The sequence below is a fragment of the Elephantulus edwardii genome, unplaced genomic scaffold (genome assembly GCF_000299155.1).
Source record: "Elephantulus edwardii isolate Elephantulus edwardi_28Jun2011 unplaced genomic scaffold, EleEdw1.0 scaffold00129, whole genome shotgun sequence".
Lineage (NCBI taxonomy): Eukaryota > Metazoa > Chordata > Mammalia > Macroscelidea > Macroscelididae > Elephantulus > Elephantulus edwardii.
Genome location: NW_006399879.1, coordinates 8,205,353 through 8,232,796, shown reverse-complemented (window position 1 = coordinate 8,232,796; position 27,444 = coordinate 8,205,353). Strand labels below are relative to the sequence as shown.

General features: G+C 52.7%; 1 protein-coding gene across 1 annotated transcript in view; it reads left to right on the top strand.

Moving 5' to 3' along the window:
* Nucleotides 1-15,940: 15,940 nt before the first annotated feature.
* KIAA0232 (KIAA0232 ortholog) overlaps nucleotides 15,941-27,444 on the top strand; it is a 15,931-nt gene continuing 4,427 nt past the window's right edge. The window contains exons 1-5 of the mRNA XM_006893672.1: nucleotides 15,941-16,177; nucleotides 18,989-19,126; nucleotides 22,140-22,206; nucleotides 22,938-23,019; nucleotides 23,629-26,800. Coding sequence (XP_006893734.1) covers nucleotides 15,947-16,177; nucleotides 18,989-19,126; nucleotides 22,140-22,206; nucleotides 22,938-23,019; nucleotides 23,629-26,800 — 3,690 coding nt within the window. The 5' untranslated portion in view covers nucleotides 15,941-15,946. The remainder of the gene's footprint in view (nucleotides 16,178-18,988; nucleotides 19,127-22,139; nucleotides 22,207-22,937; nucleotides 23,020-23,628; nucleotides 26,801-27,444) is intronic.

The following is a 27,444-nucleotide window of genomic DNA, read 5'->3' as shown; positions in this document are numbered from 1 at the left end:
CCATGGTTCATTTTGAATAGATGCTCTTTAGAGACTAGGATTTTGCACGTGATTGGACTCAGATTGTTTCTACACGTGCACAGTCAGTTTCCGCAGCCCCGTTAGAGACTCGTCTTCCCGTTGAGGAAGCTTGGCTTCCTTGTCAGATAGAAACTCATCACAGATGCTGCCTCACATGAGTCTCATTTCTGTGTTTAGTGTATTATTGGGCTCCATTCAGTGCAGGCTCACTCCCCTCCATCAGGTCAGGTGGGTTCCCACTTAAGGACATTGCCTGTCACCCTCATCCTTTGTGTGGGATCAGGGCTGGTGAGGGCAGACCACATCATGGGGGAAGTCTCTCATCACATACCTGCCTCTCACCTTGCCCCTGACAGCATGTTGTTGTGTGCCTTTGAGTCAACCTCAGATCAGAGCAACCTGATGAACAGGGTTCAGGTCCAGGCCCTGAACCCTGCCCTGTCTTAACCCAACCTTGCTGTCTCTTGACACACTTGACCTCATTTCCACAGTCACTGTGTCAATCCATCTCGTCAGGTCATCTTCCCCTTAGCTGGACTTCCAGCCTTCCAAGCATGATGTCCTTCTCTAAGGACTAGTCCCTCTTGGCAACATATGCCCAGAGTATGTGAGACAGAGCTTCAAAATCCTAGCCTTCAAGGAACAAACTCGTTTTGCCCTCTCAAGGGGAGACCTGTTCATTTTCTTGGCAGTCCATGATACATATTCAGTACTCTTCTCCAGCACCACAACTCAAAATTCTTCTGTCATCCTTAGTCTTTGTCCAGCTCTCTGATGCATAGCAAGCAACTCATGGCAGTAGTAGCCTTGTATCAGGCTCACCTTAGTCTTCAGAGTGACATCATTGCTTTTTAGCACTCAGAAAAGGTCCTTGACAGTAGATTTTCCCAGTGCTGTTTGTCTTTTAGTTTTCGAACTCTTGGTACTGAGAGTCTTGATTATGGATCCCAGCAAGATGAAGTCATTAACAACTTCAGTCTTTTCTCCTTCTGTCATGGTGCTGCCTTTTGCCCCAGTGGTGAGGAGCTCTGCTTTTTTGATGTTGAGACGCAATCCACAGTGAAGGCACAGCGACTTGGTAAAGGTTAGATTTGCTGCACTAGCGTGGTACTGAGAAGGAGGCAGCTCGCACGTTGGCTCATAAATGGTGGGTTGATTTCTAGACTCCATTCTCCTCCTCTGATCTGTTGTTCAGTGCCCTGGCTTCAACTCTGACTCCAAGTGACAGTATGTATCTCAGAAGGTGAACATGTGTGAGACCAGCATCTGCACTGTCTGTTCTTCCCCCTTCATAGTTCAGTTCTTTTTGTTGCTATTGAGAATATGCCGAGAAGGACTGGGAAACAAACACAGACTCCACTTGGTGACTCTGATTACGTTCTCAGCTTTGCAGCCATTCTCATTCTTCTTTTCTGGGTGTCCTTCCCTTTTAAACATGAGCTCACCGTGTCCTGAGGCTTGGAGCTCCTCTTCCACATTGCTGTTATCAGATAGTCCCTGTGTCCGTCAGGCTGTGGAGTTGCAGCTGGCCCTCTGCTGGGCAGCCAGGTCTGTCAGTCGTGTGGGCAGAGACGGCCCACCTCCTCCTTCCGAGCCACGAGTGGATTCTGACTGGAGGAGATGAGTGGGGTAGGGCAAACTACGCCACCACATCATGTGCTGACGCTAGCTGACCCCAAGGGACTGTAAATCAACTGGAGGAGATTTCTGGTCCCTCTTCATAGAGCAGCTGGTGGAGTCGAACCTTGTACCTCAGGGTTGGAGGCTCAAGTCCTTACTAGGCCCCCAGCTGCCTCCTACATAGCTGGTTCTTCTGGTGGGCAGTATGCTCCTGATGGTCCTTCTTCGCATTCTTGGGCAGAGTTTAAAGAAGACATTGAGGGATATTTTTGGACTTGAGTTTAAAGGTTATCTTAGCCCATTATTTTTTTTGGGTTCCTCTAACTTCCTTGACTCTAGGAAGTCCAGAGACCATGAGTATTTGACGTAGTCTTCTGTGGAACCTTTGCTCGGTCTTCAGGAGGGTAGTGGGCACTGTCCATTTCTCTGGTGTTAAGGTTGAAGGGTCAGTTCATGAAGGCAGGTCACCCCCATTCTGTGTGACACTGTTCTCCACTTCTTCCTCTCTTGGTCCAGGTACGTACAGACCAATTGTACCTTGGGTGTCATTGAAAGCTTTTAAGACCTTAAACAGTACAAACTAGGGGGTAGAACGAAGGCACAAGATCAGTTGTTACTCGGCCAGCTGACTTGGATGTCCCATGAGAACTTTCCACACCAGGGACCCCTTGTGGTTTAGTGGTGAGGAAATCCATTGCCAACCCAAAGGTACTCAGTTCAAAGCTCCCAGCTGTTCCATGTCAGAAAGATGGGCAGTCTTCTGTGAGATTAACTGGCTCTGAAGACCCACTGGAGGGTCAGCTAAGCATTGATACCGACTTGGTGGTACACGACAACAGCAAGGCAGTTAACTCGAACGTCCCCATGAAATTATGTAAGAGCCCACATCCCTGGGGTGTTTGTACAGAAGCAGTCTAAGCGGCTCCTCTGGATGTGGTGCTGGTGTCGGGATGTGCTGTCGAGTCGCTTCAACTCACAGTGACCCTATATACAATAGCCCTGAACCCTGCTCTGTCCTGTGTCAACCTTACTGTTTCTGCCACCCCTACCCCCATTACCCCAGGCACTGAATCAATGCATCTCATCCAGGGTCTTCTCTCCTGTGCTGTCGCTCCACCCTTCCAAGCATGATGTCCCTCTCCAAGGACTGGTCCCTCCTCACAACATGGCCAAAGTATGTTAGACGGAGCTTCAGAATCCTTGCCTCCAAGGAGCAGCCTGGTTTCACCCTCTCCAGGACGAACGTGTTTGTTCTTCTGGCAGTCCATGGTACATGCAGTATTCTTCTCCAGCACCACAGCTCAAAGGCATCAGTTCTCTTTCTATCATCCTATCCAGCTTTCTGGCACATAGCAAGTAATTGCAGACTTATGATCTGGATCAGGTGTACCTCAATCTCTAGGCTGATGTCTTTGCTCTTCATTACGCTGGAGAGGTCCCTGACAGCCAACTATCCCAGTACAGTTTGTCTTTTGATTCCCTGCCTGCTTGTACCAAGAATGTTCATTGTGGAGCCAAGCCAACTGAAGCTGTGAACAATCTCAGTCTCTTCACCATCCATCCTGATGCTGCCAACTGGCCCAGTGGTGAGAATCTTTGTCGTCTTGACATTGAGCCTCAATCCATAATGAAGGCTGCAGTCCTTGACCCTCTGCAGCAAACACTTCAGGTCCTCCTCAGTTTTAGCAAGCAGGGTTGTGTCATCTGCATAATGCAGATTGTTGATGAATCTTCCTCTAATCCTGATGCCACACTTCTCATAGAGCCCAGCCTTCCAGATAATGTTCTGCATATAGGTTGAAAAGGTATGGAGACAGGACACCTCCCTGGCGTAAACCCTTTCCGATTTTGAAAAATGCAGTGTTTCCTTACTCCATGTGGACTATTGCCTCCTGGTCCAAGTATAGATTGTATACATGAGCACAGTCAAGTGTTCTGGGATTCCATCTGACATTAGCTTTAAGATCTCTAGCGCCACGGCCTCTTCTAAGCGCAGCCTGCACTTCTGGCAGTGTCTGTTGACGTGCGGTTCCAGTCATTTTGGGGTGATCTTCAGCAGAATCTTGTGTAGTTGTGGTTAATGGAGCTCACCCAGCTTGTGCCAGCACAGCTGCTTAGGAGTGAGTAGCATATGGACAGCAGTTACAGTGACCAAAGCCTCACCCCCACCAGCAAGGCTGACAGTTTCCTCCTGACCCTCCTCCTTCTCTGACCCCTCACTGACCTTCCAGTCGCATGGGAGATTGTTCATTCTGCTGTGGAGCAGCTGATGGGTTCGAACCACAAGCCTTTGAGATGATAGCATGACTTCTTACCACGAAGCTGTCAGAGCTCCCCATCCGGCTTCTGGTAACCACTAATAACACTCTGTCTGCTTTAGCCTCGTCTTTCTATGTAAGTAAGGCTGTATTGTTTTTCCTTTTATGATTGATTTCTTTCAGGCTATTTTAATTTTATGGTAAGTTTTGAAAACAGTGAACGTGTGTCTGACTGCCATACTGTTTTTGATGGACTGTTAGCTGTTGATTCCCTTGTCCTCTGATTTTCAGGGTTGGCCTTGATGGTTCTGTGCTGTTAGGATTTCAGTGCAGTTGTGGGCAAGTAGAGGGGGATTTTCCTATTTCACATTATAACATCTTCCTCTACTTTTTCTTCTCCTGTTTCCAAAACCACGTATGTGCACATGTCATGATGGACAGCACCCACCCTGCTCTTTTGTAACCAGGGTGTGGGCTGGCGAGGGACAGACTGAGAGGACCTGGTTTGGGCCTTGCCAGGCAGTGTAAGACCCCACGGGAGAGGGTCAGGCTGGACCCTGCTGCAGTTAGCCATGGGCACAGAACTGTTCGAGTTTTTCTCTCTGCTTCTTGGCTGACCTGTCAGCTCTTCTGTGGGCAGCCAGGTCTGTAAGGACAGTGACTTCTGGCTGGCAGGCATGCCTAGGCCAGTAACAGATTATAAAAACAAACTGAATGCAGTGTAGAAGGCTTCGCTTCCATCATTCACATTGCATGACAGAAAGGCTCTAGTGAGCTGAGAGCAGATCGTGTGACGCTAAGAGCACAGCCTTTGGGATCTGGAGCCAGTGAGCCACTGTGAGGCCCTGGTCCGAATGTGGATGGACATTCTGCATCCACAGATGTGAGGCTCTGGAGCTTGGCGGCAGGAGCCTTCGATGGATCCTGGCGTGGGCCCCACCTGGTGGTGGTGGGTGCTGTTGAGAGGATGACAGCATGTCCTCGTGACTACATCTGTCATTCTTTCCCCAGACCCGTTCAGTCTGCATGCTGAGCAAGGATGAGGTGGGATGTGGCATCAAGCTCTGGGAAGAAGGCTCCTCGACAGCCTGTGTTATGCAGATAACACAACTTTGCTGAAAGTGACGAGGACATGAGACCCAAGACCACAGTCTGCAGTGTGATTGCACCTCAACATAAGAAAGCAGCGATCTTTATCACTGGGCCAGTAGGCAGCATCCTGGACGGAGAAAGGATTGACATTGCCAGTGCTTTCATCTTACTTGGAACCGGTAGTCAGGAGAAGAAATGCAGTGCATTAGACGAGTCTAGAGTTAGGGACCTCTCCAGAGTACTGAACAGCAGTGAGGTTAGGCATCAGAAGAGAGGCAAGACCCCCTGATGGACTGACACAGTGACGGCAGCGATAGGCTCAAATGTGGCAGAGATAATAGTTGTAGCTGAGGGCACTCAAGTGGTTTAGCTGAAAGGAGTTGTGCTGCCAACCCAAAGGCACATGGTTTGAATCCACCAGCTGCTCTATGGAGAAGGAAGGGAATTCTCCTCCCATGCAGTTTATGTTGTTAGGTGCTGTTGAGTTGAGCACAACTCAGAGCAGTCCTATAAACAGATCTGAGCCCTGTCCTGCCCTGTGCCAGCCTCACACTTCTGACACACTGGACCCCATTGTGTCAGTCCACGTGGCCAGGGGGTCTTCCTCCCCTTCACCTCCCCTCCGCCCTTCCCAGCATCATGGCTCTCTCCAAGGAATACTCCCTTTGCACATGCCCAAAGTGTGTGAGGTGAAGCCTCATCATTCTTGCCTCCCAAGAGTGCTCCAGCTGACCGTCTCCAAGACGTGTTTTTGTTGTTCTTTTGGCAGTTCATGTGCTGTTCAGTGCTCTTCTCCAACACCACAGCTCAAAGGCATCAGCTTTTCTTCTCTCATCCTACTCAGTACTGAAGAGCAGTGATGTCCGTCTGGAGATTAAGGTGCACTTGATCCAGACCATGGTCTTCACAGTTACTTGCTGTGCATCTGAGGGTTGGACAATAACTAGGGATGATACAAGAAGGGTCGATGCCTTTGAGCTTTGGTGCTGGGGAAGAGTGTTGAACATAACGTGGACTGCCAGGAAAACAAGCAGATGTGTCCATGAAACCGAACTACTCCCTGGAGGCAAGGATTTTGAGGCTCTTTCTCACATACTTCAGGTATGTGGCCAGAAGGGACCATTCAGTCCTTGGAGAAGGACATCATGCTTGGAAGGGTAGAAGGACAGCACAGGAGAAGATGACCCAGGATGAGAGGGCTTGACACAGTGACTAGAGAAACTGGATGAGGTGTGTTGGAGAGGATGAAATTGGCCCAGGATGGGGCAGGTTTCAGAACTAATTACGTAAGGTTGCTGTGAGTTGCAGGTGACTCAGTGGCACACAGTAACAAACACCACTTTATGAGTAGGAGCCAATAGTAATGAAGGAGGAAGTGGAAGCTACATTGGAGGCGTTGGCAAACAAGGCCCCAGCAGTCGATGGAGTACCAGCTGACTTACTTCAGTGAACAGCTGGAGTTTAGGATGCCCTCACCAGTCTGTGGCAGTGGAGGACAGCTTTCTGGCCACTGGATTGGGAGAGGTCAGCATTTGTTCCCATTCCCAAGAAAGATGATACAACTGAATGTGGAAATTATGAACAATGTCATTGCTATTACATGCAAGCAAAATACTTGAAGGTCACCCAAAAACATCTAGAATAGAGGTGAGAACCATAGATAAGGAACTGCCAGAAGTTCAAGCAGGATTTAGAAGAGGCCGTGACACCTGCAGAATGTCCTTGTGTGCTTTGCTGACTGCGCAAAGGCGTCTGTGTGGATCGTGACAAGTGTGGCTGACACTGAGAAGAATGGGAGTCCCAGCACACTTACTTGTCCTCATGCAAAACCTTAACCGGGAGGTTTTTGTGCAAACAGCAGGGGAGCACTGCATGGTTTAAAATTGAGAAGGGATTGTGTCAGGGTTGTTCACTTTCTCCATACCTATTTAATTTGTATGCTAAGCAAATTATTTGAGGAGTTGAAATTATTATGCAGTTTATAGCCTCTGAAAACCTGCTGGAGGGTCAGCTGTGAGTCGATTCTGACTTGATGGAACAAACAGCATCTACAGCTGAGCCTGGGGAGCTGGGTGAGCTCCTGGAAACAGGTCGAGGCGTTTCCCTGAGGATGGAGGTGGTAACCTGGCTCCGCAGGCAGTATCCACCCAGAGTGGTACTCACAGGTTTATCTTGTGAATGAGCAGTCTAGATTCTCCTGGGTCAGGTCAGAGGTTGGGCTGTGGGTGCTGGGTGGACCCCACTGTTGAAGCTGGGGCCAACTGCTGCCCTCGCTGTCCATACATCTCCATACTGTGGGTGAGGATGGGAATTTTCCTGAGAATAAGGATTCCATTCCTCTCATCCACACGCCGTCTTGTCCACCTGGTCCCCGTCACCCCTCCACTCCATCTCTCCATGCACCCCATCTTTTCCTGCTAGTCCCCATCATGCCTTCCACTCCTCCTGGCCACACCCCCACGTCTTCTCTAGCCTGGTCCCCATCATGCCTTCCACTCCCATCTCTCCACACACCCCGTCTTCTCTAGCCTGGTCCCCATCACAGCCTCTGCTCTACCTCTCCGTGCACCCCATCTTCTCCACCCGATGCCCATCACGACCTCCACTCCACATACCCCGTCTTCTCCACCTCCTCCTCCCCATCGTGCCTTCCATGTCTCCATACACCTGGTCTTCTCCACTTGGTCCCCATCACCTCCTCCACTCCACCTCTCCATGCACCAGTCTTCTCCACCTGGTCCCCATAATGCCCTCCACTCAGTATTAGCCACTCTGCTCCAATGAGTAAGTTTCTGCGTCTCTCCATACTTCTCTGTGGTTTCGTGTTTTTTTCTGACTGTGTGATGTCCTTAATGTCTCCACAGCTCATCTGGCCTGCAGTCGTTAGTGTCTGCGCCCCGCGCATTCTGTCAGCATGATTCAAGGCCCTGCATTTGCTTTCCTTAGCTTCCTCTGCACCTTGAACTTGCCATTGTGTGTCAGACTTTGTGTGTTGTCTGATTAGTGTCTTCAGTGCTGATTCCACGTCTGTGGAATCAGTGTGCACACCTGTGTCTTTTGTGATAAGAGTTCTTGGATGTCTGCCGTGTGCTTGCTTGTGGCCTTGAGCTTGTGCTGCCGTCACCAGGTGGTGCCCGGATCTTGTTCAGCACCGGGCCTCGGGCTTGTCTGCTTTGAGCCTAGAGCGAGAGCTAGTCTCTAAGGACCCAGCTACTAGCAGCATGCTGCCTGGTCCCCTGCTGACAGTGAGAGGTCTGGAGCGAGGACAGTGCTGTCTGATACAAGAGCTTCTATCCTCAGATAGCCACTTTTCAGCAGCCATCAGCCTCACCCGCTTCCTTTCTCTGCTTCCCTGTGGTCTGTGCTGTGCAGAGTGTGGATGCAGATGTGACCCGGAGGGACTCGAGATGGGTCAGGTGTTAGGTGTGTGCACACAGGTGTGAGTGTGTTCAAAATTGTGGGGTGGTAAGACAAGTCCTTCAGGGACTCTGGGGTGCTTGGGGCGCCTTTGCACCCCTGAATATGGAGTCAAGAAGAGTGAAAGTGGAGCATGCCGGGAGATCCCTGGTCTGGTTGGTTTCCTAGGGGTGTGGCCTCTGCAGGACTGTCTCTCCAGGTGCACTTGTCAGGTGCACTCCACCAGCATGAGAGTGGACAGCTGAACCGTTCTCAGTGAACAAAGGTCTTAGAGACATCGGAGAGCCAGTTGTGGTAAAAAAATTTCTGACATCTTTGTTCTGTGACATTGTTCAATTAGAAGAGGTGTTTGCACCCACGTTGTTCAGTTATCTAGAATTTTATATAAATTTTTTTCTTTTAAGTATTTCCTAAAATTCACCTTTGAAGTTGCCCGGGACCGTGAAAAATGACAGCATCCTATCCCGAGTCTGTGCCGCGGGGTCAGCGCGGGCACGTGCCTTCCTGTCATCCCGCAGGGTCGGCGCAGGCACGTGCTGTCCCGTCATCCCACAAGGTCGGCGCGGGCACGTGCTGCCTCCCTGGGCTGTGGCACTCTGGCTGTCAGGGATTTCCCGGCGATTGGCTCAGTTTCTTGGCATCAGGTTCGCTGCTCCTTCTTGCTGTCCTGTGATGTCTGCACAGTGTGGCGTGGAGCCACTCTTCCTGTATTGGTGATTTGTGCCTTCACTTTACTGATCAGTCTGGGAGAAGTAGTCTCATTTTTCATCATTCTAGGTTTTGTCAGTTTTTGTCTTATCCTGAAGACGTAGCTTTTGGGCTGACTGATTTGTTTCCGATTTTCTGGCTTTCTGCTCTGGGCATATTTAGTGTGTCATCTGCCGTCCTCTCAGAGAGGATCTGATGAAGTTCTAGGACAGGGCATATGGTGCTAGCAGTCAGTCCCCTGCTGCTCCACATGGCCGCGGTCCTGAGGACAGTGCAAACAGGACACGATTGCATTCTGTCTGTACAACAACTGTTGATTATGTAGAGTGCTGAAGAAGTCAGTTTAAAGTTTGTGATGGTTTAGTTGGTTTTTTTAAAATCTCCTTAGAAATAGATGCTGGCGTCTTCTGGGATACTTTGGGATTTGTTGGGGATTTTTTTTCTTGTGGCTTCTTCAGGTTTTGCTTCATATATTTTGAGACTCTTGATTAATTAATCAAACCATTATGAGGTCTGGTGGCCTAGTGGTAGGAAGATGTGCTGCAATCCCAAAGGCATGTGGTTCACACCCACTAGCTACTCTGTAAGAAGGGTAGGTGCTCTCCTCCTGTGCCGTCCACATACCTTCTCCAAAAATCTGCTGGAGGGTCAGCTATGAATTAGTTCTGATTCGATGGCACACAACCACAGCAACAACCAGAAAGAAGCTCTCAGGAGGGCTCTGTGACAAATCCCACAGCTACTCCATGGCAGAACGGTGGGCCGTCTCCTGGGCCGTTCACTGCCTCCAAAAACCCGCTGAAGGGAGAGCTGGGGGTGGATTCTGACTGAGCAGAACGCAGCCGCAAACCATCGTGAAGACGGTCTCACACACTTGTGGATGTTGTCAGGAGGGACCAGTCCTTGGAAGAAGATGTCAGGCTGGGAAAGGTGGAGAAGGTCAGAGGCAGAGAGCAAGACCCTCACAGGATGGATTATTAGCTTGGTGACTCCAGCAGTGGACTTGAACAACATAGACAGCAAACCCATGATGACCGGTGACCCCTTACGACATAGCCATTTTCCCTGTGTTAATCATCTCAGAAATCAGTTGAACATGCAGTCAAGATGCATTGATAATAATGGGTGATTGGAATGCAGAAGTTGTGAACAGGGAACAAGGATTAGTAGCTGGAAAACATGGACTTGGTGACAAAATGAAGCTGGACATAGAATGATAGAATTCTGCACATTCAATGATTTATCCATTGCAAATACCTTTTATAAGAAACAAACGCAGGCTATACACATGGATTTCACTTGATGGTATGCATAGGAATCAAATTGACTACATCTGTGGAAAGAATCGCCGGAGAGGCTCAGCATCACCTGTAAAAACCAGGCCAGGTGCTGATTATGGGACAGACCACCAACTACTCATATGCAAGTTCAAGCTGAAGAAAATAAAATCTCTAAGAACCAAAATTTGACCTTAAGTCCATCCCACTTGAATTTCAAAACCATCTCAGGAATAGGTTTGAGGCCTTGAATACCAGTGAGTGAAGACCAAATGAGCTGTGGGAGGACATCAAGAACATCATCCATGAAGAATGCATAAGGTCATTACAAAGGCAGAAGAGGAAGAAAAGACCAAGATGGATGTCAGATGACACTCTGAATATTGTATTAGAGCACCGAGAAGCCAAAGCTAAAGGGAGAAATCAAGAAATTAAAGAGCTGAATATAAAACTTCAAAGGGCAGCTTGGGATGATAAAGCAAGATAATGATAATGAAATATGCAAAGAGCTGGAGCCAGATGATCAAAAGAACTGAACTCGATTAGCATTTCTTAAGCTGAAGGAATTGAAAAACAAATTCAAGCCACAAGTGGCAATACTTAAGAATGCTTTGGGCAGAATGTTAAATGATTCAAGAAGCATTAAGAGAAGAAGATGGAGGGAGTATACAGAGTCAGTGTACCAAAAGGAATTGGCTGACACAGAAGGATTTCATGAAACAATGTATGAACAAGAGCCTGTGGTGATGAAGGAAGAAGTTCAAGCTGCTCTGAGAGAATTGGCAAAAAACAAGGCTCCAGGAGTTGATGGCATACCAATTGACAGATTTCAACAAACAGACGCTGCCCTGGATGCTCTCACTAAGTTGTGCCAAGAAATCTGGAGGACAGCCAGCTGGCCAACTGACTGGAAGAGATTGGTATTTGTTCCAATTCCAAAGAAGGGTGACCCAACGGAGTGCGGAAATTATTGAACAGTATCATTAGTATTACATGCAAGCAAGATTCTGCTGAAAATTATCCAAAAACGACTAGAGCAACACGTTGACAGAGAACTGCCAGATGTGCACATTGGGTTTAGAAGAGGCTATGGTACTAGGGATATTATAGCTAATGTTTGATGGATCTTGGCAGAAAGCAAAGAATACCAGAGGAATGTCTATCTGTTGTTTCATTGACTATGCAAAGGCTTTTGACTGTGTGGATCACAACAAATTGTGGCTAACTCTGAGTCTGGGAATCCCAGAACATTTGATTGTGCTTATGCAAAACCTATACTTGAACCAAGAGGCAGTCATCAAAACAGAACAAGGAGATACTGTGTGGTTCAAAATTGGGAAGGGGGTCCGCTAGGGATGTATTCTGTCTCCATACCTTTTCAATTTGTATGCAGAACAGATCATCCTGGATGCTGGGCTGTATGAGGAGGAATGTGGCATCAGGATTGGAGGAAAATTCAGCAACAAACTGCAGTTATGCATATGACACAACCCTGCTTGGTGAAACTGAGGAGGGCTTGAAGCGCTTGCTGCAGAAGGTCAAGGACTGCAGCCTTCAATATGGATTGAAGCTCAACATCAAGAAGACAAAGATTCTCACCACTGGACCAAATGGCAGCATTATAATGAATAGTGAAGAGATTGAGGTAGTTAATAGTTTTACTTTGCTTGATTCCACAGTCAACACAAGAGACGAATTGCATTGGGAAAGTCAGCTGTCAAGGACCTCTCCAGAATACTGAAGAGCAATGATGTCAAGCTGGAGACTAAGGTGCACCTGATCTGGTCCATATATGCTCTGCATTGGAGAGCTGGACAGTGACTATGGATGATAGAAAGAGTATTGATGTCTTTGAGCTGTGGTTCTGGAGAAGAGTGTTGAGCATAACATGGACTGCTAGTAGAACAAACAGGTTCATCCTGGAGAGGGTGAAACCAGGCTGCTCCTTGGAGGCAAGGATTCTGAAGCTTCGTCTGACATGCTTTGGGCGTGTTGCAAGGAGGAACAAGTCCTTAGAGAGGAACATCATGTTTGGGAGAGTGGAGGGACGGCACAGAAGAGGAAGACCCTCGATGAGATGGATCGATTCCATGATTTGGGAAGTGGGAGTAAGTGTGTCGGAGACAGTGAGGTTGGCACAGGATAGAGCAGGGTTTAGGGCTCTTGTACACAGGGTCACTGTGAGTTGCAAGCGACTCGATGGCACATAGCAACAGTTGTCCTTGCTGTGAAATAGTCTTTCCCTGATGTTTACTTAACCATTTGCATGAGCATGATAGGCTTTCTTAAAAACCCTTTTCCTTTTCACTTTCATGTCTTTATTTTTAAAAATTATCTTTTAAAATTAGTTTCGTATAGTTGGATATTGCTGTTTTAAAACACAGTGTGATTGTCTCTGTTTTTTTTTATTTCATTTTATTAATTTTAATGAACACTTACAGAGATTTTGGATTTCCATTCATTCATTGTTGCACTTTTCTCCCTGCCCAGCCCTCCCCCCCTTCACTCCTCTCTTTGAAAAGCAAAAGGAAAAAAGAAAAAGAAAAGCAAAAGAAAAATTCCTTTTTCGGTATACAATCTGCCCCACACCCCTCCACCACCCCAAGTACATTCCCCTATGCAACCTTAATTCTGGACTCTTGTGATAACCATAATACCCTATCATATATTGCTTTTAAATTATTCTCTCCCTCATCTGTTTCAATGCAGTATACATAATTTATCCAGTTTTTCTCAGTCTTACCCCAACCCTGATGTCAGTCCCATTCTACAACAGTGGCATCATGCAGTATTTGTCCTTTTGTGACTGAGATATGTCACTCAGCATAATGTCCTCCAGGGTCACCCATTTTTAATAATAATGCATGAGTTCTTTGTTTTTCAATGCAGCATAGTATTCCATTGTGTGAATATATCAGTTTCTCTATCCATTCATTTGTTGATGGGCACTTAGGTTTTTTCCAACCTTGCTATTGTGAACAAAGCCGCAATAAACATGGGTGTGCATGTATCTGCGTGGATGTCGGTTGTGGTCTCTTTAGGGTATTTTCCCAGTATTGGAATTGCTGGGTCAAATGGTATCTCTAATTGCAACTTTTTGAGAAAGCGCCACACCGCCTTCCACAGTGGTTGCACCGTTTTAACTCCTAGCAACAGTGAATAAGGGTTCCAGTTTCTCCACAACCTCGCCAGCATTTGTTGCTTGCTGTTGTGTTAAATTTTGCTATTCTGAGTATGGTGAGATGATATCTCAGATAGTTTTGTGTCTCTGCTTTTTAATTGAGTGTTCAGACCATTTATATTTGTTTAGATTTAAAATTAAATCTGCCATTTTTATTTTTGTTTTCTTGTCATAATCTGTCCTTAGTTTCTCTTTTTCTTTACTTTTAAATCTATATTTTATCTTTTCTTTCCTTTACTAGGAACTCTACTGGCTTAGTGGTAAGGAGTGATGCTGCCAACCCAAAGGGGTGTGGTTCAAATCCACCAGTTCCTTTGCAGGAGAAGTATGGGCATGCCCTCTGTAAGCTCCCGCCTCTGAAAGCCTGCTAGAGGCAGCTGTGAGTCCGTCAGTTGTGGCTTGGTGGCACAGAACAACATGGGACAGTGTTGTTCGAGTTCTAACGTTCCTAACAGTTATTTCTGTCTCATGACAGTCTCCTTTTAAGTGATAATTACACCATTTCCTGTAAAACACACCCATCACCACTGATTTTGTTTTAACTCATAATGACCCCAGAGAGTAGAAGTACCCTTGACTGCCAAGACTCGGGCAGACTGTGCGCGGGGCAGACCGTCCTGCAGCACAGGGTAGGTTCTGAGGCTGTGATGTGTTGACTGTCAGGACTGGGATGTGTCCTGCAGCACAGGGTAGGTTCGGAGGTTGTGATGTATACAGAGCAGACTGCACCATGTCTCTCCCTTGGAGCCCAGGAGGGGTTGGATCCAGCAGCCTTCCAGTCCACCAGAACACGTTTGACTTCTAAAACTCAAGAGCCTCCCTGCTGTCCAGGGTCCTGACTCAGAGGCCTGCTAGTCTCCCAGGGCGCAGCTTTCTCCCGGAGGAGCTAACGTACTTGAACAGGAGACATGCAGCAGTTTGCAGTGCAGTACACCTGGCTGTGCTACACCAGCAGAGCTCTTTATTTACACCTGTTTTGTGATGTTGCTCTTCTGTCTGTTGTTGTCGGATGCCTTTATACACGTCTCCGTGTATTGTGTATGTTGTTGTTTGCTCTCAAGTCTGTATTCCTAATTGGTTTTGCTAAGATTAGTTGCAAACCAGTTAGAAGAAATGTCAAGTGAACGTTGTCCCAGATGTTTGATTTGCTGTATAACTAACTCCATGATTTCTGACACCAGCAGCCCTGGCTTTGTTCAGGTCCCCAGCTTCTCTATGTCCCTTGGGTTTAGTGGTTCGCTGAAGAGCCATCAAGAGAATGACTCCGTGACTGGAGGTGTGCAGGCCGCTCTTCAGAGACTGGTGAGATTGTAGACCCTCCACGGAAGAAGGCAGGCATCCTGAGATGAAGAGGGCTAGCTCTGGGGTCCCATGAGCTTATATACGCTTCCAGTGGAGTGGGGTTTGTATCCCAGTCTATCCTCTCCTTAATATGATAAATACTTGCTTAGAATAAACAGCTAAGCATTGACTAGGAACGACATTTTGCATAATAAATCTTAGCCACCTGGAAGCCAGAACTGACTCCTAGCTGACCCTCCAGCGGGTTTTCAGAGGCAGTAAATCCCACAGGAGGAGCTGGTGGATTTGAACCTTGTGCCTTTGGGTTCGCAGTGCAGTACCACTAGACCATGGGAACTCGTAGTGTAAAGAAGATTGTGGTTTATTGAGGGCATTGTTAGGTGTTTCTGGCGCTGGTAGACCTGTCAGGGGGGTGCTGACTGGGAGAGGGCGTCTGTGCTGTGTACCAGGCAGCCCCGCTGGCCGCCGAGAGCTTGCTGTCAGCTGCTCCCCCGCCGGTGAAGCTGCTCTTGCTCTCGCTCTGCCCGGTGACGCCTGTGGAACCTAACGAGGGCAGCCGTTTTCCCTGTCGTTATGCCGGTCACTGTCCAGCGCGTGTGGAGGACACGCAGCGTTGTATGTAGGTGGAGGCGGTCTCACAGTCCGCTCTCGAAGCGTCTGCGGGGGAGAGGACAGGCCTTTGCTTGCAGACGGTAAACGCTCCCACTGACAGTGGAGAGACGGCAGGGGGAGTCTGCGTTCTGTGTGCCAAAGCCTTCAGGAGAAGGAACGACCTGCTGGAATGTCACTGTTTTACTGGAGTCTTTGTATCTCTCTCCCCGCACCTGCAGGTTGGGCCTCCGTGTGAAGTGACAGGAGTCACTCACCTGTGCACCGGTCAGGGGATGCCGACCTGCCGGTCTCGCCTGGATAGGAGCGTCCTGCTCTAGATGCCGGCTTCCGGCAGACCCCCAGGCTCCTCCTGGACGCCCGGCAGCCCCCCTTCCCCCTGGCGTGACGATCTCTCTGGCCCCCAGAACATCCGCTGCACAGAATGCTCCGTGCCACCTGGCTGACCACAACCTGAGCTGATGCGGCCTGTCCCCAGTGTCGTCGCGGAGGGTTTGCCACCCGGAAGCACCTCCGGCTCTCACCCCGGCCCTGGGTCTGTGTCTGCGATGTCTCTGCTTCACGCGCTGGGTCCTGTGCAGACCTGGCTGGGACAGGAACTGGAGAAATGTGGCATCGATGCCATGATTTACACGCGGTATGTCCTCAGCTTGCTGCTTCACGACAGCTACGACTATGACCTGCAGGAACAGGTGCGTGTGGGGACAGGACGGTGGACAGATGGCCGTGGCCCCCCTGAGGCCACAGTTGTTACAGCGCAGAACTGGCCCCAGCTGTGTTGCTGACACGCTGTGGGATGCGGCTCTTTCCTTCCTGTTAGTTCTCAAGCCTCAGTGGGCCAGTGAGTGAGCCACTCAGATGCTAACTGAAAGGTCATTGGTTTAAACCCTAGTTGCTCCATGAGTGGGGGTAAGGATGGGCCCTTAGCTCTCCTGTGACAGGTGGAGGGAAGGATTGGCCCTCAGCTCCCGTGACAGAATTGAGAAGGGTGGGTCCTTAACTCCTCTGTGACAGGTGGGAGGGGACAGATGGGTCCTTAGCTCCTCTGTGACAGGTGGCAGGGGAGATGGGTCCTTAGCTCCTCTGTGGCAGGTGGGAGGGGACAGATGGGTCCTTAGTTCCTCTGTGACTGGTGGCAGGGAAGATGGGTCCTTAGCTCCTCTGTGACAGGATGGGGGAGAAGGATGGCCACTTAGCTCCTCTGTGACAGAACTGAGGGAATGAATGGGCCCTTAGCCCAGTGACAGGACTGAACTGAAGGAAGGATCAGTCTAGTTTGTAATGGAGCAGTCATGCTAGTTGTTTCAGCAGGCTGTTGTCAGATGTGACCTCATGGCCTCCAGAACTAGGGGTGACTCCACGCCTCAGGCTCTGGTTCCACTGGGTTCCTGGTGGCTCTGTCCCTGTCAGCATGGGGAATGGTGCCATCACATCTGTGCAGCAGGGCACAGCTTAAACTTGAGCTCCTTGGTGTTTCAGAACGCCATCCTCGTGCTGCTTGGTGGAGTTCACTGCTGTCACAGACAGCACAAGTGGGTGGCCGTCACAGATGGACCCTTGTTTTCTCAGCATCAGATGGCTGGAAGGCTGTGTTCAGGGTGCTGGCTCTGCAGGGAGGAAGTCCTTGTCTCTGTAGTTTCTGTGGGTGTCTTGGCCTCAGATCTCTCTCAGGTCCAGGAGGTTGTCAGCATAGGGACCCTGGTTCCAAGTGACATGCCCAACTCTCAGCATCTCTCCTTGTGAGATAAAAAGTAGGAGCTCTGGTGGTAGTCTTTCAGTAGAAGGCCGTGAGGAGGTGCTCTCGGTGGGAACTGACGTCATGGGACCGAGTGGAAGGTAGAAGGTGATGCAGGCCACTCCGTGAACACACCCCTGCCGTCAGACCATGACACATCATATAGCAGCACACCACCGAGAAGTGGACTGCAGCCAAGGTGACGTTGGGTTTTGAGGACATTGTTTGATCAGTCAGTGGCACCTTTTGCTGCTTTGCCTTTCTCAGCCCCAGCCTGTCATCATTGCTGCCCCGCTGGAGCAGCGTACTGTAGTGAGGGCCAGGAGTGAGGTCAGCGCACTGCAGTGCGGGCCAGCAGTGCGGGCCAGGCGTGGTCAGCCCGCTGCAGTGAGGGCCAGCAGTGCGGGCCAGGCGTGGTCACCACAGTGCAGTGAGGGCCAGGAGTGCAGGCCAGACGTGGTCAGCCCCCTGCAGTGAGGGCCAGGAGTGAGGTCAGCACAGTGCAGTGAGGGCCAGCACTGCAGGCCAGATGTGGTCAGCACACTGCTGGGAGGGTCAGGCTTGGCCGTTCCAGGAATGGCCTGGATCATGGCAGTGGGATTCTAAGCTGCTTAAAGACAGAGGCATTTTTCGTGGTTTGTAAAATGAGAAAGGTAGAAAAATTGCTTGTAGAAGTATATGGATTGTTCTGGATAGCTTTGAAAAATAAAGGCTTCACAATCACAAGGCAGCTGAGTTTACTGATAAGGGTGGGAGAGAGGTCCCTTCCCTGTGTTGGATCATATTGGGTGGTGGGTGCGTGGGGTTTGAAATGTGCTGTTTCTTCTTTGTCCCATCTCATGTGTCCATGTGTGTGCATTTGTGCGCGCGCGCATGCGCGCGTGTGTGTGTGTGTGTGTGTGTGTGTGTGTGTGAGAGAGAGAGAGAGAGATCTGCTCCCAGGTCCACACTGGTGCACTTGATAGTCTAACTTCCATCTGCTCTTGCTGTCTGTCGGTTGGCTGAGGCCGTACTCTATCCAGGGAAACTCTTTGCAGACAGGACAATTCTTTTAAAATAACCCTTAGATTCTAGGCCTCATAGAATATTATGAACCCAGACCGGTTTTAGTGGCATGTGGTGTAATAAGCAGCAGCGGGTGACAGCACAGTAGTGAGATGTTGCTGGCGTTGGTGTTTTGCATGGTAGTGGACACTTCTCCAGCACCACAATTCAGAGGCGTTGAAGCTGTCTGTACTCACTGTCCAGTCTGTACATGTGCAGGAGGCCGTTGGAATTCCCTGACTTGGGTCCCTTATACCTTAGAGGGTAGCGGTGTGGTGTAGGGTCACCAGTGCTTTCAGAGCCAACAGCAAAGGCTGACCACACCCACTACGCTCCTTATGAACACTACGTGGGCTCACTGGGTGACTGCCCGCTCTGCGGTCCCTTCTTCCTCCTCTTCACATGTTCTTCAGATTTCTCTGTTGGGCATGAGTGACCCAGGGGAGTAGGTGGGCAGTGCTGACACTCAGTCCTTCCTGTATGTCCTCCTTGAGGTCTTCTAGGCGAGATCCTGAAAGGTGGACTCAGCCTTGCACCAGTGCCGGCTGCGCACATCTCGCTCCAGAGGCTGGTCCTGAAGCGACAACATCTCTAGTGACAGTGTCTGTACTCTTGACACTGGGTAGACTGGGGCGGTCCACAGTGTCCTGTGATGGTGGCTGTACTCTCAGCAGGGATCGTGTATCCACACGTGATCACTCAGCTTTGTCCAATCTCCTTGTAGGAGAATGACATCTTCCTGGGCTGGGAGAAGGGCGCCTGTAAGAAATGGGGAAAGAGCAAGAAGAAGTCTTCAGACCTCACGCTGGAAGAAATGAAAAAGCAGGCAGCAGTCCAGTGTCTCCGTTCTGCATCCGACGAGGTGGGTCTGTGTTCCACTGTCAGCGGGGTGAGGGGGCCACGGGGGGCCCTGGTCTGTATCTGACCAGGTGGGTCTGCATTTTGCCGTCATTGGAGTGATGGGGCCATGGGTGACCCTGATCTGCATGAGACGAAGTAGGATTGTGTTATGCTGTCAGAGGGTGATCGGGCCTTGGGGGGTCTGGGCGTCTGTATGTGACCAGGTGTATCTGTATTCCTCTGTCACTGGGGTGATGGGGCCATGGGGGGCAGGGTTTGTATCTGACGAGGTAAGGGGGGACTCTTCTGATCTGTGTCTGACGAGGTGGGTCTGTGTTCCGCTGCTAGCAGGGTGATGGGGCCATGGGGGCCCTGGTCCGTATATGACGAAGTGGGTTTATGTTCCACTGTCAGTGGGGTGATGGGAGCTGAATCGGGTGACACCCACAATACTTGGAAAGTCATCATACTGTCATAATTAGACATTTATACTAGAAAGTTTGGACTTCTTTTTTCTCGCTCCCTTTTTGTGTTAAACTTGGTGTTAAGCCTGATGTGAAGATCTGTGAGCAGGTTGGTACCCCAGCAAAGCATCCTGGGCACATTCCTTGTGTCGGTGACGATCTCCACATGACCCAGCACTCTGCCTGCCTTGAGGGTCTAGTCCTTGGTCCAGCGTTGCTCTTAAGGTTCTGCATGCGTGCCCTTAGAGGTCACCTGACAGACCTCTGTCCTTTGCTAGGGAATAGTGCCCTGGGGTGAGAACCGGTGCAGACTGGGAGCGTGGCCAAGAACCACATACAGTCTCCTGGAACATCTTTCCATGATACACCGTCGCTTTGAGCATGTTGTCAGGAGGGCCCAGTCCTTAGACAAAGACATGCTGGCACAGGTGGCCACTCAGAGAAAAGGAGCAAGTCCCTGTGCAGGGTGGGTGACACAGTGTCTGTAGCAGTGGGCTTGAGTGTGAGAGCTGGTGAGGACAGGGCGGGGCGGGGCTCCGAGGCAGCCAGTGACAGTGTTGTGGTCAGAGTGCACATAGGTGTCAGGCACCTGGTTTCCTCTTGATCCCGTAGGAGCCTCTTGCTGTTCTGTTGTCAACAACCAGCACTGGGCCCAGGGGCACCAGGAGGTGCAGACCACAGTGCTCCTGTGACCCCTGCATTTGCCCAGGTGGTTGCCAGTCAGGGGCCTGCTCAGGAGAGCATCCACGGCTACAGCTTCTCAGACACTGCCCAAGCTCCTGAGGAGTCCTCCCTAGATGGTCCTCCCGAGGGGGTCCTGCCAAGGAGATCCTCCTGAAGATGTCCTCCTGAGGCGTCCTCCCAAGGGGTGCAGAACTGTCGAGGGTCTGCGATTATTGGGCAAGACACATACCAGACAATCAGCAGCCTCAGACCTGCTCCTATGGGAAAGAGAAAACAGAATGTTGAAGTCTTTCATTTTTTTATTATTTTTACATGTACCATCAAATCAGATCTGACTGGTACAGGAGGAGATTGCCCCCTCCTTCTCCAGCAGAGCATCTGGTGGATTTGAACCGTTTACCTCTAGGATTGCAGTGCAGTGTCTTGCCACCAGAGCTCCCTTAAATTTTGAATTCTTATGTTCACTTAGTCTTTTTCTCTGTCTTTGAAGTTACAAGCTTGTTTTTGGTATTTGTTTGGTCTTGATAATTAGGTAGAACTCAATTTTGTTTTTATTAAGCCACTAAAAGCAGAATAGAGACTAGTATTTCATCTTTTTTTGGAGGCAGTAAGATTGGAGCTTAGTAAGAACCTGCTTGGGTGGAAGGGAGTCGATTCCCTGGTGACTGTGTGTGGACGGGGTCTGTGGAGCTCATCCCTGGACTCTGAGCTGCGCTGCCCAGGCCGTCCTGGACAGTGGGTGCAGCCCTGGCTGTGTGTTGGGATTCCTGCCCAGGACCAGGGCCGTGTGCCTGCGCTTGGCGGAGCCAGTGTGCGGGCGCTCTGAATGAGCATGTCCGAGCAGGGCATCAGCGGCCAGGTATGGACTGTCGGGTGAGATCCGTGTGCGTACACGGGGCACACATAGCACGCCCCACCACCTGGCCTTCACTGGCGTGGGGACAGTGTCCTCTCCGAGGGTAATGTGGGCACCAGGGCCCCACGGTCACATAGGCGTGCATGTGGTGGGTTGGACACGCACGGCCCAGAGGCTAGTGCCCTATGACTGCTCTGTGTGAACAGCCCTGTGCCCAGGGGTGGTGTCAGGTGACCCTGGCCAGAGTCCTGTGGAGGGAATGGCGCGCAGCGGCCGGCCTGCTCAGCCCCTGCACGTTGGGGTAAGCTGCTGCCTGTGGTCAGAGCGCTGTTGGGGGCGGGTTGTGCCACAGTGCAGGAGTGTCCCCATAGAGGGCCGCCTTGTCCAGCTTGTCCCTTCTCCCTTGGGCCATCTTCCTGTGAGGCCTCTTCCTCCACTGGCAGGGGGAGGAGAGGTGCTGGCAGCGTCGTAGCCCGGCCCTGCTGTCCCTGCTGCCCACTGAGGCCTGCGTCCTGTCGTCTGCGGTGCTGAGTCATTCCTGCTGGGTGAATGGCTGGCTTCTATTTTTAGCTCAGGGAGACTCAGAGGTTGGGCAGGCAGGACCAAGCGGCCTGTCCTGTCTGGGCTGCTGTGCTCTGGCCACTGAACACAGCTGAGTCCTCGAGGGCTCTGTCCTGAAGACGGGCAGTTGGACCCGGATAACTGGAGCGGTGCTGCCCTGGGGATGGCAGCAACGTGCTGGGAATGCTGGCCCCTCCGACCTCGGCTACAGGCTCTCGGGGGCACGCCCTCTTCCCACTGGGGCTGCGATGCTGCCCATAGCCTCTGCTCTCAGGGCGGGTCCCTGCTGATGGGAGCAGGGCTGCCTGGCTCTCAGCCCCGAGCCCGTGGGTCTGCACTTTAGCAAATGTCCAAGGATGCGTTTGGCGGGCTGGCCTAGGCTCTGTGCTGTTTGCGAAGGTGGATCTCTCCTGTCCTTGGGGAGGTGGTGATGCATGTGACAGTGGATGATGTGTGTCTTATGCCCACAGAGCTCAGGCATCGAGACGCTTGTGGAGGAACTGTGCTCCCGGCTGAAAGACCTGCAGAGTGAGCAAGGTGAGCTTCAGGGACGGGAGGAGGTAGCACCCCCAGCATGCCCACTATGTCCCATCAGAAAGGGGCTTCCAGTGGAGCGCCAGGAGGCTTTCCTGGGGCAGCCTTGCTGGGGTCTCTCAGTGGGCTCAGGACAGCCCCTGAGAGCTGCAGGGAGCCTGCCTCAGACCCTGCTTTCAGCTTCTCCGCTCTGTGGCCATGATGTTGGCTAGCAGGCCCTCAGGCCTGGTGTGAGGGTGTGCCCACGTGTGTTCTGAGGGTGGGCTCCTTGCTAGGTCCGCCGTGGGCGGCACCACTACTTCTCGTCCACCTGGAAAAGACCTGTGTGTGCATTCTGCAGACCGTGGTTAGCGGGGGTGGGGTGGGGGGGACGGACACACGTGGGGTCCTGGGTGCACACACCTGCAGACCAGGGTCAGTGGAGTGGACCGCTCTATGGACAGTGGAGGGACTGTGGGGACAGGCTTGGATGCCCTCTTGCTTAGCTCTGAGACCTGAGGGCTCTGTCCCCTCAGTGGGCCTCAAATGCCATGTCATTGAGCCTGCGGGCTATGACCTGGCCACAGTCCCTCTAGCATGCAGAGAGAAAAAAAGAATTTTAACAAGAAAACAAACCAATTTACAGACACAGAAGTTCGCTTACTATCTAGTGAAATAACATTACTTGAGAAACTTTGAAATATCCTATATTAACAAGATAGAAAAGACCTTTCTGAATTTTTAATTCATAACAGAAGAGAAGATTAACAAAAAACTGGAAGGATCTCCCTCCCCGGAAGCAGAGCTGTCCCCAACAGCGAAGGATCAAGTGGAGATGTACGCACAGCAGCACCCCGGGAGTGTGCTTGGCCCTGTTCTGTTGGACCCCCAGCGGCACCCTGAGGCGTGTGCTGCCCAGCCTCCCCTGCGGCACAGTGGGTGACCCTCTGAGGCTCAGTCAGCACCCCGTGCGGCGGGACCTCTGGAGCTTGCACTCTGCCCCCTGAGCACTGCAGGCAGGCCCTGGCCACAGCCTGCTCTACACCAGCACCATCGGGGCTCTTATGTTCATGTGGCGGTCACAGTGGTGGCCTCGTCCCTTTGAGGTGGAGACCCCTGCCTGGTGTATACGAGCCGGGGTCCCAGCTCGAGGTTCAGATGCATGAAATAAGAACTTGAAGATCGCCGTGACTGGGGAGCCTGCTAATCGAATACCCTCACGGGGCCCCTTGTCACGAGTGTCTGTCCCCAAAGGAGCCTGCCTCCCCAGCTGGTCTAGCAAGACCCACCCCACACCACACGAGGGTGACTGACATGAACCACAGTGGGACTGTGGCCACGTGGGGCCCCCTTGAGGGTGGGGGCGTCATGGGGCCCACTCACAGCTGGGGATACAGCTCTGCCGCAGCTGCTGTGCCCCGTTCACTGTGAACCCTCTGTTCTCAGGTACTATGAAGCGTTCCCTCCACTCTCTGAGAAGCCCGTCTGCCTGCAGGAGATCATGACCGTGTGGAACAAATCCAAAAGCTCTTCTTACTCCAGCTCTTCGTCGTCATCCACAGCCCCGCCAGCCAGCACCGACACATCCTCTCCCAAGGAGGGTCCCAGCGAGAGCGAGGCCACCAGGGCGAGGGGCCGGGGTGCGCCCTCCCGCCCCCACGACGGGGCACTGGGCCGGAGCCCGAGCCAGCCCGAGGCTGGGCCGGAGGAGCTGCCAGCGCCTTCCGCAAAACAGGGCCGGCACCGGCCCGAGGGCAAGGCCCGCCCCCGCTCCTGGTCCTCCGGCTCCAGTGAGGCCGGCTCCAGCTCCAGCGGGCCCCTGGGAGAGCCCCGGGGACCCACCAAGTGCGTCCGAGTGCGGCACCGGGCCCGGGAGGCACGCAGCAAGAAGGGGCGAAGCGGGCAGGGCCGCCTCCCAGGCAGGGCGGTGGAGAGGGGCGTCCGTGCGGGCAGCAGCAGCAGCAGTGGCGGCGGCTCCATCAAGCAGCTGTGCAGACGCGGCCGGAGGCCCCCGAAGGAGCCGGGGCGCAGGGACGGCGGCCCCGAGCGCCCGGAGCTGTGTGCCGAGGGCCGGGCCGAGCAGGAGTACAAGGAGGAGCCGCTCTGGTACACGGAGCCCATCGCCGAGTACTTCCTGCCCTCCAGCAGGAAGAGCAAGCTGGAGACCACCTACCGCCACCGGCCGGAGCCCAGCCTGCTCCTCGCGGACGCTGGGGGCGAGCTGGCGGAGGCCGTGCGTGGGCTGTGCGTCGGTGGTGGCCCCCACGGGGCGTACCTTCCCGCCGGCACCTTTGTCGACGGTCACTTTGTGGAGATGCCTGCAGTGGCCAGCGAGGCCATCGGCCTCACTGGAACGTCGTTCTGTTCTCCTTCGGAGGACACGCATCTCACAGATGACATTCATCTGTCAGAATTCACGCACTTCTATGAAGTGGACATTGAGCGATCCATGTTGGATCCTGGTGCCTCAGAAACAATGCATGGAGAAAGTCGGATCCTGAACATGCTCCGAAAGAAAGGCAGCGAGCAGGCGGGCCTCGAGGCCGAGTGTTGTATAGTGTTTGACGGAATGGAGTTGGAAGGGGAGCGTGCAATATGGGCCGAGCCTGCCGGCCCGGGGGCCGCCGAGGGCCTGCTCCTGCGAGGGACCGCGGAGGGCCTGGCCCACTTCTGGGACTGCAGCTCGTCCAGCTCGGGGGACGCTGACGCCGAGAGCTTCGGGGGAGACTCACCAATCCGGCTCTCTCCGCTCCTGGACGGGTCCGTGCTCGGCCCACACCTGCTGGCCAGCGGCCAGGAGCTCTTCTCGGACATTCGTGAAGGATCTGGCATCAACTCTTGTTTTTCGGTGTTTGAAGTGCAATGCAGTGATTCTGTCCTGCCGTTTTCTTTTGAAACACTCAACTTGGAAAATGAAAATGCAGACTCTAGTGCTGCCGTGCTCGGGAAGACCCGGTCGCGACTGCTCATGTGGACCAGAAACAGTGCCTTTGACGAGGACGGACACTGCTCCAACCTCTCCACGAGGACCTGCAGCCCCTGCTCCCACTCGGACACGGAGACGCTGAGCGGCCAGCTGGAAGAGGCCGTGAGCTACGTGGTTCCCGCTGTGTCCTCGCATTACGGTGACGAGGAGCTGCTCGAGTTCCTGCAGGACGAAGCTTGCCAGACGCCCTGCAGGACTCTGGGCCCCATCCCCACCTTGGTTTCCAAGAGGAAGTCGAAGCTGGAGTCTGTCTGTGGAATCCCACTTGAACAGCAGCCAGGAAGCAGAGACGTGGCCAGCCCACCGCCATGCGGAGGCTGCACTCCACCTGGGGACAGCCACCGCTCGGGGCCCATGAAGGGCATCTGGACCCCAGTGGCCACAGTGGAGACAGATGTGATGGGCAGCGAACTGTTCTCTGCCAACGTGAATAAGTACTGCTGCTGTGTGGACACCGAGACCGAGGGCCTCCAGGAGCCCCAAAAAGCCGTGCAGAGGTCGGAATACCGCCTGTGGGAGGGCCAGAGGGGTGGCCTGCAGAAGCCGGTGGAGATGGATGCGGGGGACTACACCACGCCCTCCAGGCCCTGGGATGTGGCTCAGGAGAAGGAGAGTGCGTTCATCCTGGGGGGTGTGTATGGGGAGCTCAAGGCCTTCGGCAGAGATGGAGAGTGGGCCGTGGTGCCGCCTGGCCCCGCAAGGGGCAGCCTGCTGCAGTGTGCCGCCTCGGACGTGGTGACCATCGCCGGCACCGACGTCTTCATGACACCCGGAAATAGCTTTGCTCCAGGCCACAGGCAGCTGTGGCGGCCTGTGGTGTCCTTTGACCAGAATGACCCGCCCAGGAGCGGAGAGTGCGGCTGGGACAAGGGGTTTTCCTTCATCTTCCACGAAGACTTGCTGGGCGCATGCAGCAGCTTCCAGATGGAAGACCCAGGCCTTGAGTGTCCACTGTCATCCCTGGACCTGAGCGGTCCCCTCTCCCAGGTCCTGCACGTCGAGTGCGCCTTGGAGCCTGAAGGGATTGCGTCCTTCAGCCCCAGTTTCAAGCCCAAGTCCATCCTCTGCTCTGACTCGGACGGTGAAATGTTCCAGCCCAGAACCTGCGGCGTGGACCGGACTCAGTACAGGGCCATCCGCATCTCTCCTCGCACCCACTTCCGTCCCATCTCTGCGTCCGAGCTGTCCCCAGGAGGAGGGAGTGAGTCCGAGTCAGAGAAAGAGGAGGGCAGTGTCCCCGTCCTCCCGCAGGCTGACGCCTTCCAGGACCCCCAGGCTGACCTGAAGCCTCTGGAGGAGGATGCGGAGAAAGAAGGCCATTACTATGGGCAGTCGGAGCTGGAGTCCGGCAAGTTTCTGCCCAGGCTGAGGAAGTCTGGGATGGAGAAGAGTGCGCAGACCTCGCTCGATTCCCAGGAGGAGGCGGTCGGGGGCCCCACGGCAGGAAAGCCGGGGCCGTGTCTGGAATGCAGCGAGAGGGAGGCCCCGCAGGGGCCACGAGGAGGCCCGGATGCAAACTGCAGAGTCATGGCGCCGTGCGAGGAGGAAGCGGGTCCCTTCTGCAGCTGCAGGGCCGGCTGCCAGCTCCCTGCTTTTGAGGATAATCTGGTGTCTCCTGGCCAGCTGGACGAGGTATGTGTCTGTGTGCGTGTGGTCCGTTGAACCCAGGCTAGTCGGGCCAGGTGGTTAGAGGATCGTTGAGCGCCGTCCCGTTGGACCTGACCCACGGGAGGAGACTGCCCATCCTTCCCTCGTGAAGCAGCTGGTGGATTTGAGCCACGTGCCTTTGGGTTGGCAGCACAACTCTGGCTGCCAGGCTTGTGGTGTTGGGAATTATCTAAAAGCTCTTGGATTTTATAGGCACCAGTTTAGGATGAATTTGAAGCGGTTGAGTTTAGGTGAAAAGAGTAGTGAGTCTTAGGATAGCGGCTTCTCCTTAACCTTGTTCACGCGTTCGTGCTGTGCTTGAAACCCAGGATACACAGCCCCAGCCCAGCCCGTGTGTGAGGGGCGGACGGTGAGCGGGAGGACTCACTTGAAGCTCCGAAGTCTCCCTTTGTCCTCCCAACCATGTGTCTCTGTCCTCCCCCTCCCCCGTGTGTCTCTGTCCTCCCCATGAGTCTCTGTCCCCACCCTTTCCATGCGTCCCTGTCCCCCATGTGTCCCTGTCCTCCCCGTGTGTCTGTCCTCCCCGTGCGTCTCTGTCCTCCCCGTGCGTCTCTGTCCTCCCCGTGCGTCTCTGTCCTCCCCGTGCGTCTCTGTCCTCCCCGTGTGTC